The sequence below is a fragment of the Onychomys torridus genome, chromosome 13 (assembly GCF_903995425.1).
Source record: "Onychomys torridus chromosome 13, mOncTor1.1, whole genome shotgun sequence".
In the NCBI taxonomy this organism is placed as follows: domain Eukaryota; kingdom Metazoa; phylum Chordata; class Mammalia; order Rodentia; family Cricetidae; genus Onychomys; species Onychomys torridus.
In genome coordinates, this window is record NC_050455.1 from 66,083,776 (window position 1) to 66,096,991 (window position 13,216).

At 43.6% G+C, this 13,216-nt stretch overlaps 1 protein-coding gene across 1 annotated transcript; it reads right to left on the reverse strand.

Moving 5' to 3' along the window:
- Positions 1-1,182: 1,182 nt before the first annotated feature.
- On the reverse strand, positions 1,183-12,902 carry Haus1 (HAUS augmin like complex subunit 1). The gene is made up of 9 exons (XM_036204898.1): positions 12,836-12,902; positions 12,006-12,180; positions 10,268-10,403; positions 7,988-8,122; positions 7,047-7,170; positions 6,622-6,687; positions 5,065-5,136; positions 3,351-3,398; positions 1,183-1,369 (listed from the first exon to the last, which is right to left on the reverse strand). The coding sequence occupies exons 1-9, from the start codon at positions 12,863-12,865 to the stop codon at positions 1,319-1,321; spliced, it is 837 nt and encodes a 278-aa protein (XP_036060791.1). The 5' UTR covers positions 12,866-12,902; the 3' UTR covers positions 1,183-1,318.
- Positions 12,903-13,216: the final 314 nt, after the last annotated feature.

Sequence of the window (13,216 nt, forward strand, 5' to 3'; positions counted from 1 at the left end):
AATCAAAAAACTGCACCATAGGCTTGCTCACAGACCAGTTTGGTCGGGACATTTTCCAGAGGTTCTCTCATCTCAAAGCTTGTATTGTTGACATAAATCTAACCAGAGCACAGTTCCAGCTTGATTTCTCTGTCTTTCAAAGCGTTTCTTCAGCAATAGAGTCTTTACCATCTAGTTATGGTGGTCAGTCAAGAGCAACAGCAATACACTATGTTGTTCCTGCTTTTGCTGCACAGTGATTATAGGTATGCGCCACTACACTCAGCCTTTTACATTTTAGGAGGTCATCATTCCTATGACTTTTTGTTCCGTTGTAACTTTTGAAAATCAACTGTCAGTTAAACATGCACACCACACTGGGCTGCAGACTGAACAGTGCTTCATGTATGCCAGGCAAGCGTTCCATCAACTGAGTTACACCCCAGTCCAGTATCTTTTCTCTTTTTATATTGGTCTTCGATCCTTTGGATTATCCTAATATAAGGCATGAAATATGAATTTAGCATTATATGCTATATTATTCCTCTTTCTGCCACTGGCTTAAAGGTCTAATTTTTTTCATAAACTAAACATATTAACATTTGGAGAGTGGTCAGTAGGAGCTGCTCAGGAATGGAGGCAAAGCCCTAGAGAAGGAAGCAAATAGAGAAAGTGGAACACAGAAGCTGTCCACTAACCTAGTTGTTGAGAACTGCCATGGTGATCAGCTAAGGGAATACTGAAGAACTCCTTTCTTTCTTTCTTCCTTTCTTTTTTTTTGGTTTGTCGAGACAGGGTTTCTCTGTAGCTTTGGAGCCTGTCCTGGAACTCGCTTTGTAGCCCAGGCTGGCCTCGAACTCACAGAGATCCCCCTGCCTCTGCCTCCCGAGTGCTGGGATGACAGGCGTGCACCGCCACCGCCCGGCCCTCTTTCTTTTTGTAATGTGTAGGAATATTTCACCTGCAGGTGGGTCTATGTACCACATGTGTGCCTGGCGCCTGCAGATGCCAGGTGTCATTCCCCTGGAACTGCACTTATGGACGGTTCTCAGCCACCAGACAGGTGCTGAACATCAAACCCAGGCCTTCTGCAAGAGCAACAAGTGCTCTAAACCACGGAGCCATCTCTCCAGCCCCTCCCTGACCTTTGAAAGATTCTTAACTGCCAGGTACACAGTAAATAACAGGCAACACAAATTTTTTTTCATATGAAAACTGTATTTAGGCCAAAAAATTTAAATGCATGACCAAAAACTGTTATTTTACCAGGAAGGATGTTATTACTTCCCCTAAGAACAGTCATTTACTTCTTAGGAAAAGGATGTCTACTTGGCTCTGCTCACAGCTCCATCATTTCTACTTTCTTAGTAAGTTCAGCTTCAATGGCGTCCTGGTGAAGGGAAATAAGCCATAAATGAAGACACAAAGAGAAATGCTATCAACTTCTACTGATATTTTAAAAAGGAAAGTAGAAAAGAAAAGCATTACAACCAGTTTTATTTTATTTATTTATTTATTTATTTTTGTGGTACTAGGGACCAAATTGAGAAACTTATATATGCTAGTCAAGCCCTCTATTACTGAACTGCACTGGTATCCCTTTGTGTGCGTGCGAGCGTGCGTGCGTGCGTGCGTGTGTGTGTGTGTGTGTGTGTGTGTGTTGTGTACATGTGTGCACATTGAGTGTCTGAGGAACTTAAGTATACTAGTCAAGCCTACTGCTGAGCTACATTGCCAGCCCTTGTGTGTGTATGTGTTAGTGTATGTGGTTTTGTTTGTGTGTAGTTTTGAGAGAGTCTGGCTATGTAGCTTTAGCTAGTGTCAGACTTGAAGTCATCCTCCTGCCTTGGCCTTCTGAGTACTGAATTTTTAAAAATACTATTAGGAATGTCAACTGTGCCTTTGGATATTCACTTGCTTCTGTATCAACCCACCCTGCCACCTTCCAAGCCCTGCCCCCAAGGGTACTCCTACTCTCCAACTCCTACTGATTCTAATGAACACCTGAAGGGATGATACCCTTAGAAAGCCATAGTGGCACACTGATGGGTGATACCACTCTGTATGCTGTGAAAATGTGTTGCTCTGATTAGTTGATAACTAAAGCTGTCTGGCAGGCAGTGGTGGTGCACGCCTTTAATCCCAGCACTCGGGAGGCAGAGCCAGGCAGATCTCTGAGTTCGAGGCCAGCCTGTTCTACGGAGCAAGATCCAGGACAGGCAGCAAAACTACACAGAGAAACCGTCTCAAAAAACAAAACAAAAAACAAAAAACAGGGCTGGAGAGATGGCTCAGAGGTTAAGAGCACTGACTGCTCTTCCAGAAGTCCTGAGTTCAATTCCCAGCACCCACATGGTAGCTCACAACCATCTGTAATGTGATCTGATGCTCTCTTCTGTATATATAATAAATAAATCTTAAAAAAAAAAAAAAAAAAGCTGTTTGGCCAATGGTGAGGCAGAATAAGGTTAGGCGGGACTTCTCTAACTAGAGAAACAGGAGAGAAGAAAAGAGAGCAGAGGAGACGCCGCCAGGTGAAGCAAAATGTAAAGATACTGGTAAGTCACAAGCCACATGGCAAAGAATAGATTTATAAAAATGGGTTAATTTAAGATGTAAGAGCTAGCTAGCAAGAAGTCTGCCATGGCCATAGTTTAAAAACAATGTAAGCCTGTGTGTGTTCATTTGGGTCTGAGCGGCTGCAGGACCAGGAGAAAACTTACAGCTCCGGCACATGGGTAGACTCTTAGGTCTGTGTCCCACAATGTTGCACACAGCCTCTCTTTCATTCTCATTGCTTTACCACTTTATTCTTTATCACTTCTCACCTGGCCTAAACAAACCAACGGCTCTCTACAATTTTCTTCTCCCCACCCGTCTGCCCCATATGCTGATTCTAGAACTCTCTTCCCAAAGTACTTGCCTGATCAAAAAGCACAGCTTTGATTACCTTTTTTTTTTTTTTTTTAAGATTTATTTATTTATTATGTATACAGAAGAGGGCGCCAGATCTCATTACAGATGGTTGTGAGCCACCATGTGGGTTCTGGGAATTGAACTCAGGACCTCTGGAAGAGCAGTCAGTGCTCTTAACCTCTGAGCCACCTCTCCGCCCTTGATTACTTTTTACTTTAAAAAATAAATACATACATACATACAAGAACTCAGCAACTGTCACCAGTCTCTTGCAGCCTCTAAGATCGAACTCTATAAGGCCCTTTACAATTTCTACCACAAACCCTGTCTTGGGCTGTGTACTCCCAAGCAGCTGGACCTCATCACTCGACACAACTTAGAAATCTTATTATCTCAATTTAATAACTGTTCATTAAAAAGGGGAAAAATCAGGAAAAAAAATGGGAATTACTTACTAATTCTCTCTTTGCCTCTTCAATTTTCACTTGAGCAAGAGATGGATTCTTAAAAAGAAAAACAAAACAAGGAAAGGTTTGATGAAAAGTTTAACAGGCTCTTGTTTGAATGCTGTTGGTACTATTTGGGAAGCTCTGAACCTTCAGGAGGAAGAGGTCACTATAGGTGAGGTTTTGAAGTTATAGCCTTGTCTTAGCTTGGGTTTCTATTGCTGTGATGAAACACTATGACCAAATAGCAAGTTGGGGAGAAAAGGGTTTATTCGGCTTACACCTCCACATTGTTGTGCATCACTGAAGGATCCTGGAGGCAGGAGCTGATGCAGAGGCCATGGAGGGGTGCTTTTTACTGGCTTGCTCCCCATGAATTGCTCAGCCTGCTTTCTTTCTTTTTTTTTCTTTGGTTTTTTGAGACAAAGTTTCTCTGTTTAACAGTCCTGGCTGTCCTGGAACTTGCTTTATACACCAGGCTGGCCTTGAATTCAGAGATCCCCCTACCTCTCCCTCCTGAGTGCTGGAATTAAAGTAATGTGCCACCACCACCCAGCTCAGCCTGAATTCTTATAGAACCCATGACCACCTGCCTAGGACAGTCCCACCCACATGGGCTAGGCCTTCCCCATCAATCACTAATTAAGAAAATGTGTTATAGCCACATCTTATGTGGAGGCATTTTCTCAACTGAGTTCCCCTCCTTTCAGATGACTGTAGCTTGTATCAAGTTGACTATTCAGTACAAGCCTGGTCCCTGGCTTGTTCTCTGCGTCCAGGTCTGCCATGTTTTACTGACCTGTTCCACCTGCCTTTCCCACCACTATGGCTGAAACTAGGAAAATATGAGCCAAATGAGTCTTTGTTCCCTTAAGTGGTTTCTGCGAAGTATCATGGTCGTAGTGATACAAACAAATACAGGAGGCAGTTCACTCAAAGAAAGCCACTTCACAATACAATCCCTTCAGAAGGCAAAGAAAATAAGGGGCATACATACAATACTGAAATTTACCATCACCATTTGGGGAGGGAGTGTTAAAACAGGATCTTTCTTTTTTTGGCCAGAGCTGAGGACCGAACCCAGGGCCTTGTGCTTGCTAGGCAAGTGCTCTACCACTGAGCTAAATCCCCAACCCAAAACAGGATCTTGACAGGAAAAATGGTTCACTAAGTAATGGCACTTGCTGCCAAACCTAGTGACTTGAGTGGAATCCTTGGTAAGGGAATCAACTCTGGTCTTCACATGTACTGTGGCACCCACACCCAAAATAAATAAATAAATGTACCAAGACAGAACCCAAATTGGTCTTGAATTCAAGATCGTCAACCTCCCAAGTGCTGTGATTAGAGATGCGGATTACCATGCCAAGCCTACCACTGTCTTTATTTTTTGTTATTCTGATACAAATCTTCATTCTGGGGTTGGGGATTTAGCTCAGTGGTAGAGCACTTGCCTAGCAAGCACAAGGCCCTGGGTTCAGTCCTCAGCTCCAGAAAATAAAAATAAAAATAAAAACAAATCTTCATTCTGTAGCCTAAGCTGTCTTACACCTCACAGTGGTCTTTCTGCCTCAGCCTTCCAAACATTCAGATTGCAAATGTGAGTCACACTCTGAGTTCTGCCACTGATTTTCAATCCCTGAAACACTGTGCTCCGATCACTTAGTGTCTTTAGAGGAAGGTTAGAAAACGTGACTCCAAGAAAACTCATAATAACAATTACCGGCATTAAATCTAAATAGGACTCCAATTTCTTCTTCAGGGGTATTGTCTGCTGTTTTAGTTCTGTGAGTTTCTGGAAATGAAAAGAGTTTTATAGCACAGAAATATCCACAAAACAACTAGACAGTGCACATTTCTGATAAAATGCAATAAAGCATTGCTATTTAGGTATTTATTCATTTGTGGTGCTAAGGATAGACCCTATGGCTTCCTAAAGGTTGGCAGGCAATCTACAACTGAGCTACACTGTCCAATCCATAGGTACTTTAAATAAGGAATCAAAGAACTTCAAGTAGAACACCTCATTTCTAATAGAAACAATACTTTTCTAAAATGCTTAAATACATTACATTCCTACTTACTTAGTATAGGAATATAGAGACTAGCAATATGGTTCAGGGGTAAAGACACTTGCCGGCAAGCCTGGTGAATTAAGGTTTTTCTATTTTGTTTTAAATGTATTTTATTTTATCGTATAAGGTTTTTGTTTGTTTTGTACCTTTTTTTTATGTCCCCTTGGAGGTCAGAATAAGGTACTGAATCCTCTGGAACTGGAGTAACAGATGATTGTGAGCCACCGTGGGGATGCTGGGAGACAACCCAGATCCTCAGCACAAGTGTCCTAACCACTGAGCCATCCCTGCAGCCGGTTTTGTTTTTTACGTTTATTTTATGCGTATGAGTGTTATGCCTGCATATATGACTGTGAGCGATATGTATGCCTGGTGCCCACAGAAGCAGGTGCTAGGTCCCCTTCAACTGGCATTACAGACAGTAGTTAGGCACCATGAGGGTGCTGGGAATTGAATCCGAGCCCTCTCAAGAGCAGCCAGTGCTATAATTGCTGAGCATCTCTCTAGCCCTCTGATGAACTAAGTTGGATCCCTAGGACCAATGTGAGGGAAGAAACCAAACTCCTCCAAGTGGTGTGCACCGTACGGAGGCCAGCGGTTGACACTGGGTGTCTTCCTCAGTCACTCAATGCGGTTGTTTTTTTGAGATAGTGTCCTTCAGTAAATGTGGAGTTCACTGAGAGGCTAGACAACCTGGCCCAGGAGTAACCAGCTCCTTATGTCCCCTGCAAACCCTTACCTACACTCACAAGTGTGAGAAGAGAAGGCTGTCAGTGCCTGACAGGAACCTGGAACTGCTGCTCAGTAGTTATATAACTTGGGAAAGTTACCTATCTTCTCCATAGTTCCCTCACCTACAAAGGGACTGATAATACAGGAACTGGCTGTCTTTAGCCCCTAACTGGGGAGTTAGACATGTGCAGCTTTTACATGGGTGCTGGGGATCCAAACTCATGTAAGCACTTTACCAACAGCTGAGCCGTCTCCCTCACCCTGGGACCTGCATTTCCTACTATACAACTGAGAACACAGTAGAGGGCCCTCAACAGAGCAAAGGGCCCTCAGCAGATGGCACCCTTGGTTCTTAGACGTTTCAGCCTTCAGAATCATGAACAAAACAAACTTCTATTTTGACTGCCCATATATTACCCAGTCTGTGGTATTCTGTTACAGCAGCAAAGGGCAGACTAAGACAGGAAGCTAACCTCTGAAAGTGCCACTAGTGACCGATGAGATAGAGATGCATCCATGCCTCTGGCTGAAAGTTGCTCCTACAATATGAGGAAAAAGAGTTCTGTTGAAAAATCAATTTGAAAGTAACCATCACGAAAAATTTTCAACGTGCAATAAAGAATGCTACAGATCACAAATAAAAAAAGCACACATGCATCTAAGCTAGTTTATGTTACTTGTGAATCCTTTCCACACTTAGACATGTTGAGAAGATGGGTGCCGAGTGTAAGGGTTTGAATGCTCGACTGTGAACCTGGAGCTGCTGCTCAGTAGTTACATACACTTGGGGGTTACAGATCATCCCTGTGGGTTTGTCATCTACCGAAAGGACTGACGGACTTTCTACTGTGAGGACAAAGGTCTAAAAGGCTAGCTAGATACAGTTCTTCATACACACCTCTGCAGCTTTGATTCCAAACCTGAACTCCGCTGCCTTTGCTTTCAGGAAGTCCATGTTCTGAAGACGACTGTCAACTTTGGCCCTTTCCACAGACAGATGCAACTCTGCCTTCTTGAGATCTCTTCGAAAAGTAAAATTAAAGCATTGTTTTCTTCTCAGTAAAAAGGGTTGTTTAAAAACAAGAAAACTAACGCCCTCTTCTGGGATTTAACTCTGGCTCAGCCCATATAGGTCAGCTACTTGCCGGCTATTCCACCACAGGTACATCCCAGACTACAGTGCATTCTGTAGAGCATTTGCCCCTCTATGTTGCCAATGTGGGACTTTTCTCAGGAACATAACAATATTAACATGAACCTATCCTTAAATTATTCTCGGACAAACTAAACCTGCCATTCAAAAAAGTGCTTTAATATATATCCTAAGCCAATTTGAAATACAAGATCCCAAAGACCTCTCTACTACATGTGACATGACACAGTGTCCAACACATACATTTTCATTATTTGCTGAGTACATTTGAATATCACCAAATTACTCTGCATTACATAAATGCTAACCACCGGGTCTAATCTCTGGGGCAATAAGAATCTAAAGGCTCACAGCCTCACAAGAGGGACATTAAGAGTGACAGAAAAAAATCATACCAAAATATGTGACTTTAAATGTTGTGGTAGTTTGTGAGTTTAAAGATTTGAAACTTATAAAACTACACATTCTTAATAAGGCAAAAATAAATATATGGGTAATAAACTATATGAAGTAAGATGTGGAAATCTGCAGCTAAGCACCTCCTGAGCTGCTCAGGCAGCCTTGGACTTAGGCGGCTGCTGCCTCAGCCTTCCAGGAGCTGGCATTACAGTACTGTGCCACTATGCCTGGCTTGACAAGATCCTACTAATGTCTTTATTATTCAAAATGTCTACATTTCAACTCACTCTCGTAGACATTTTTCTAACACTAATGTTGCAGTTAGATTTTTTCCAAGTTTTCCCAATTCAAGCTTGATTTCTTCACTTTTGGACTTGGTACGAAAAAGGTCAGAAGTCAAATCATTCACTGCGGGAATAAAACTGAAAGAGAAACCTGGTTACACGGAGGAGCCGAGGATAAGCTCTGCATAATGATCTTCTCTACAGACTTTATGCAATCACACTGTTCCGTCCATTTATACAATTGTCACATGCGGCTGCCATTGCCTCAAATGCCCTTCAGCAGGCCAAACTCCCGTTTTCCCTACAAAACTCAGGAAGGCTGAGTGTGGTGGTGCACACCTGTGTTCCCAGGACTGAGAGGCAGAGGCAGGCAGATCTCTGAGAGTTCAAGGACATCCTGATCTACAGAATGAGCAGTGAGTTCCAGGCTAACCAGGGATACATAAAGAGACCCTGTTAAAACAAAACAAACAAACAAACCCCATCAGGGAAAAAAAAAAAAACCCTCAGGTAAGACTTACCCATCCTGAATTTATTACCTTGTCTGTGCTTGCCAGAGATAGCATCTTTAGTCTTAGAGTGCAGCTGTTACATGATGGTAGAATTCTCTCCATTGTCCTTCTCATTTGACTAAGAAACTGTCTTTGAAGGTGAGGTCTATCTCCCTATTCATCTCTGCTTTCCTAGTATTACATCTATGCAATTGTACTTGGTATCAGAAGAACTGATTTGGTCCACAACATTGTGCCATGTAGTCTACATGTTTTTACACTTACAACACTACTTGTCAAGAATTATAGAAATCCGGGGGCTGGAGAGATAGCTCAGAGGTTAAGAGCACTGACGGCTCTTCCAGAGGTCCTGAGTTCAATTCCCAGCAACCACATGATGGCTCACATCCATCTGTAATGAGATCTGGTGCCCTCTGCTGGCCTGCAGTCATACATGCTGTATCCATAATAAATAAATAAATAAATAAATAAATAAATAAATAAATAATCTTAAAAAAAAAAATTATTATAGAAATCCCAAACCTTTACACTGGCAGTCATGCACAACATACTTATGTGTACTTTTCTGATCATATAGTTGCAGTAGTAGTCCTAGCACCAACAGCTGTCATATGGCCTTTGGAGTCAAATTTGCTGAGAATCTCACTCTTCAGTTTCCTCTGAGGATCCAGGGGAAAATTACATCATTATATAAGTGAAATATCTATCACAAACAATGAGGGTCCTCAGCAAGGTGGTGATGGTGCACGCCTTTAATCCCAGCACTCAGGAAGCAGGAGCAGGCAGATCTCTATAAGTTTGAGGCTAGCCTACAGGGTAAGTTCCAGGACAACCAGGGATACACAGAGACTCAAAAAAACAAAAAAAGAAAACAAAGAGTCCTTCACTTATTCAATGTTGTATATGACCAAAATTTGCCATGCTCAACCAGATCATTTAACCTACTACTGTTCCTGTTTATTTGGTGGTGGGAGGGTTCTCACATAGTACATGCTGGCCTCAAACTCCCTCAGGAGCCGAGGATGACCTTGACTTTCTGATCTTCCTGCCTCTACCTCCTGGGTGTTGGACTTACTATAGGTATAATATACCCACATACCCAGTTATCAGCCATTCTAATTTGCTTTCTGGTGTTGTGATAAACAGTAAGACTAAAAACAACATAGAAAAGGGTTTTTTTGTTTGTTTTTTTTTTTTTGGTTTTGGTTTTGGTTTTTCAAGATAGGGTTTCTCTGTAGCTTTGGAGCCTGTCCTGGACTAGCTCTGTAGACCAGGCTGGCCTCGAACCCACAGAGATCTGCCTGCCTCTGCCTCCCGTGTGCTGGGATTACAGGCGTGCGCCACTGCCGCCCAGCAAGGGTTTATTTTGGCTTACAGATACAACACAACACTTAGGGAAGTCTCAGGGCAGGAACTCCAGCAAAACCAATGGAGGAACACTGCTTACTGGCTCCATCTCCCTGGCTTCTACTCAGCTGGCCTTTTTATACAGCCCAGGGCCACCCACCCATGGTACTGCTGAGCTAAGTAGAACTCAGCGCGCGCGCGCACACACACACACACACACACACACACACACACACCCCAAGGAAAAAACCCCATCCAAACCAGTCAACCAACCTACCAAACAAACGAAACAACTACCTCAGCACTTTTGCACTTATTGCTAATTTTCTTTGCCAAATTACTGTGAGACCAAAAAAATCTTACATCAAGGCCTTACAGTGTATTCTGCTTTGGGAACACGGACCAAAACCATTACAATGATTACCTTGCTAGTGAAGTATCCTTTGTTTCCAGGGCTACTGCACTGTCAACCAATGCATTCAGAAACCTGGAACCAGTGTTAGACAGATTGGCCGGGGAAAAGTTCACACTCTCCATAAGGAAGTCTTGAAGATGTTTGGCTGAAATGATAAAAGCATTCATGGTTATCTCAGATGTTTTGTCCTTTTTGGTTTTTGGCTTTTATTGTAGTTTTGTTTGTTTAAGATTTATTTTGACCCAGGCATGGTGGTGGAAGCCTTTAATCCCAGCACTCCAGAGGCAGGGGCACCCAGAACCAACCAAAACCAAAATAGAGCACCTCTGATTTTGAGGCTAACCTGGTCTACACAGAGTTCTAAGACAGCCAGGGATACACAAAGAAACCCTACCTCAAAAAAAAAAAAAAAAAAAAAATTGGTAGTAGTAGTAATTATGTATGTGTGTGTCTGCATTTTTGGCACAGGTGCCCATGGAGGCCAGAGACATCGGAGTTGTGGAGCATCCAGTGAGGGTGTTGGGAACCAACTTGTTCAACCCCCAGGACCCACACAGTGGAACACAGAATTGACTCCTGTGAGTTGCCCTCTGACTTCCACATGCTCATGTGCCCATCCCTCAAAAGCAGTAAAGAGAATTTTAAAAAAACAGGGACTTGCCAGGCGGTGGTGGTGCACACTGTAATCCCAGCACTCAGGAGGCAGAGGCAGGTGCATCTCTGTGAGTTCAAGCCCAGCTTGGTCTACAAAGCAAGTTCCAGGACAGCCTCCAAAGCTACAGAGAAACCCTGTCTCAAAAAAACAAAAAACAAAAACAAAAAAAGGGTCTCACATAGACCTGGAATTCACTCTGTAGACCATGATGGCCTTGAACTCACAGAGATCTGTTCTTGTCTCCTGAGTTCTAGGACTAAAGATGCATGCTACCACATCCATAAATGTATTAAGAAAATCAAGAAAGAACTCCAGAGTGGGAGAAGTTCCGAAGAAGGAACATCCCAGAAAGATCTTGGTCATTCCCTTTGCCTTTGTGCCCTGCTCTTTCTTCATTTTTTCACACACACACACGTGTGTGTGTGTGTGTGTGTGTGTGTGTGTGACCAACAAAAAGAGGGGAAAAACTTTTTGAGACAGTCTTGCTATATGATCCAAGCTGACATTGCATTCATCACAATTCTCCTGCCTCTGCCTTCCAAATGCTGGGATCACAAGCTTATACCGCCATGCCTGGCTTACTAGGAACTTTTAAGCAATTCCTTAATATGCAGTCCATGGTATTTGTCCAAGTCTCACATTTCATGGCTGCTACCTCTAGTGTCCTGCAAGCTAGGGACAGGGACAAAACTACAAGTGTCTTTCGTGTTAGGCTAATAAGCTTTTTTTTGAGACAGGCTCTCACTATGCAGCCCAGGCTGACCTTGAACTCACAGATATCCTTCTGCCTCTGACTCGAATATATTGGGATTCAAGGCATTCCTCTATCAATTCCTCACCCCAGCAAATTTAATTCTCTTTTAGGATTCACTGTTTTACTAGCAGAGTATCAATAAAACACACTATAGTGAAATTTCTAATTTGGAAGTTACTATAATAGAGCAGAAGCCAATTTGTCTTAAAAAAATGATAGGTGGTAGTGGCACACGCCTTTAATCTAACAATAATCAATTCTAGTAGTCTATCCTAATCTTGGGCACTTTAGTGTTGTAAAATTTAATTTCCTCTTTCGGAACTCTAGACTTAACTCACCTTCTGATTCATATTCACTTGCTTTCTGTTTTAAGTCCTCTATTACCAGGGAGATGTCCCTGTCCCGTACCCTGTTGCGTTCTGAAAGGTGATATAAAATTTCTGTCGTCCGTGGGTTCACCTCATATTGTGGAATGGGATGGTCTCCAAATATTTTTTTCAACCACGCAGCAACCTAACCATTAAAAGGTAAGCCCTGTTATAATGAATGCCACAACAGAATCTGACAAAGACGTGCTCGGCTGCAAACTAAACGTTTCCTGTGACTATCCTGGGGTTACATTCTGACTAGCCAACAAGCGAGTAGGCAAGTGAAAAGTCGAAATTACCGAAGAACATCACTCTTTCCCAACGCTGCAACCGCAGCACAGGCAAAAACAAAACAAACAAACAAACCCCCACACTGCCTCCCTTGGAAGATCTTAATAAGCGAATACGAAAGCATGATTGACGATCCGTGCACCGTCTGAAAAGCGGGTGGCCCCCAACACACACACCCTCAACCCCCCGCAGTGCCAGGCGGCTCCGGGAGTTGGGAGGCGGCTCAGGTGTTTCAGTTCTGGACTGAAGCAGCAGAGGTTGGGCTGCAGGGCGGGTTTGTGTTGGGAATCCCACTCCAGCCTGAAGCCAGGGGCTCCATACCGCGGCTTGGGTGGGTCGCCGGGAAAGGGAGGCCCTTCGCAGGGGCCTCCCGGCCCACAAGGGGCCTCAGGGGTCGGGATGGCACCGTGGGGGTCGGGACAAAGCCAGCGGTGGCGGCGAGCGCGGAGCCCGGCCGATGAGCGGCCCCAGAGGGGTGAGCAGGTCCCCGACCCAGCTCCGGATGTCACCTGCGAGTCTCTCTCCTCCGGCGCCGCCATGGCCGCCGCTCCCGCCACCTCACTCTCAAAACCTCGCGGGGAACGCCCCCAGGCTCCACCCCCTCACCGTTGGGTCCGCCCCTCGGCCCCGGGAATTCTGGGAGTTGTGGTTTTTTTTGAGTCCAGGCCCATGAATTCCAGGACTAGCTTTGCAGCGTCTGTGATTCTCAGCATGCTGTGTTATAATTGTAAAAAAGAGAAGAGCTGCTAGAAACAAGTTTTTTTTTTTTTTTTTAATTTCTTATATTTATCGCTTGGATCAAGTTGTCTTTAAAAAATACCTGTCACTTCCAGTTTTTAGTCAGCAGATGCTATTGCTGATTGCATAAACCTAATAAATAATTTTTTGGA